General features: G+C 48.4%; 1 protein-coding gene across 1 annotated transcript in view; it reads right to left on the bottom strand.

Moving 5' to 3' along the window:
• Nucleotides 1-1,284, bottom strand: part of TRO (trophinin) — a 13,845-nt gene that overhangs the window by 2,392 nt on the left and 10,169 nt on the right. Inside the window, 2 exon segments of the mRNA XM_014582108.2 lie at nt 329-1,261; nt 1,264-1,284. The exon segment at nt 1,264-1,284 is cut by the window's right edge and continues 40 nt beyond it. Coding sequence (XP_014437594.2) covers nt 329-1,261; nt 1,264-1,284 — 954 coding nt within the window.

Below are 1,284 nucleotides of genomic sequence, written 5' to 3'. Positions count from 1 at the left end.
CGTTATAGCATCTACTATGGGATGTGTATAAAGCTAGTAGCAATAATTTATAAAATTTCTTAGTTACTGGGGCTCTATCATGGGTCAGTCCTAATATCTAACTTTATCTATGCTAACTTAGATGCTATATGACCTTGGATAAGCTATTTTACTTCACTGAGACTAAGTGTCTTCATCTGTAAAATGGGAAACCACCAAAGCTAGTACTGGTGTTCAGTCTACCACCAATGCCAGCACTGGTACTCGGTGCATCACAAAACCCAGCACTGGTGGCACCACTAAAGCAGGCACTGGTGGTAGACGGGCCACAAAAGTAAAGACTGGTGTTAGGTGCACTGCCAAAACAGACTGGTGTTATTAGCACAACCAAAGCTGACACTGATGCTGATGGCACCACTGAAGCCAGCAGTTGTGCTGATGGCACTGCCAAAGCTGGCATTGGTGCTGACAGCACTGCCAAAGCCAGTGCTGGTACTGATGGTACTACTGAAGCTGGTGCTGGTGCTGACAGCACTGCTAAACCTACCACTAGTGCTGACAGAACCCCCAAAATCGTCATTGGTGTTGATGGAATTGCCAAATCTGACACTGCTGCTGAGTCCACTGCGAGAGCTGGTGCTGGTGCTGGGGAAACCACCAAAGCAGACACAGGTACTTAGTGTTCCACCAAAGTCAGAGCTGGTGCTAGAAGAGCCACCAAAGGAGGCAATGGTGCTGAGTGTGCCGCCAAAACCAGTGCTGGTGCTGGGAGAGTCAACAAAGCAGATACTGGTACAGCGTGTGCCACCAAAGCTAGTACCAGAGCTGGGAGAGTCACTGAAGCAGACATTGGTGCTAAGAGTGCTTCCAAAGCCAGCATTGGTGCTAAGAGCACCACTGAAAACTGTGCTTGTGGTGGGTACACGAGTGCACCACTGATGCCCAGGAGTGGTGCTGAATATGCCTCCAAAGCCAGAGCCTGCTCTACCACTGAAAGTGGCATTGGTGTTAAGGGGGCCACTGAAGCTACAACTGACTCCATCATTGAAGCTGACATTGATACAAGGTGTGCCACCAAAGCACTGTTGGCCTCACCACTGAAACTAGAGTTTGTACTGGGTACAGGGTACACCATGAAAGCTAATGTTGGCTCCACTGCTGAAACTAGTACTAGTGCTAGGTGTGCCACCAAAAATAATGTTGGCTGCACTACTGAAGTTGGTGCTGGTGTTTAGTGCACCTCCAGAGTTAATGCCAGATCCTCCCATGAAACCACCATGGATGCACCACTAAAACTAATACTAA

Source organism: Tupaia chinensis, unplaced genomic scaffold, assembly GCF_000334495.1.
Source record: "Tupaia chinensis unplaced genomic scaffold, TupChi_1.0 Scaffold142270_1, whole genome shotgun sequence".
Classification (NCBI taxonomy): Eukaryota; Metazoa; Chordata; class Mammalia; order Scandentia; family Tupaiidae; genus Tupaia; species Tupaia belangeri.
This window is presented reverse-complemented; position numbering and strand designations above follow the sequence as displayed.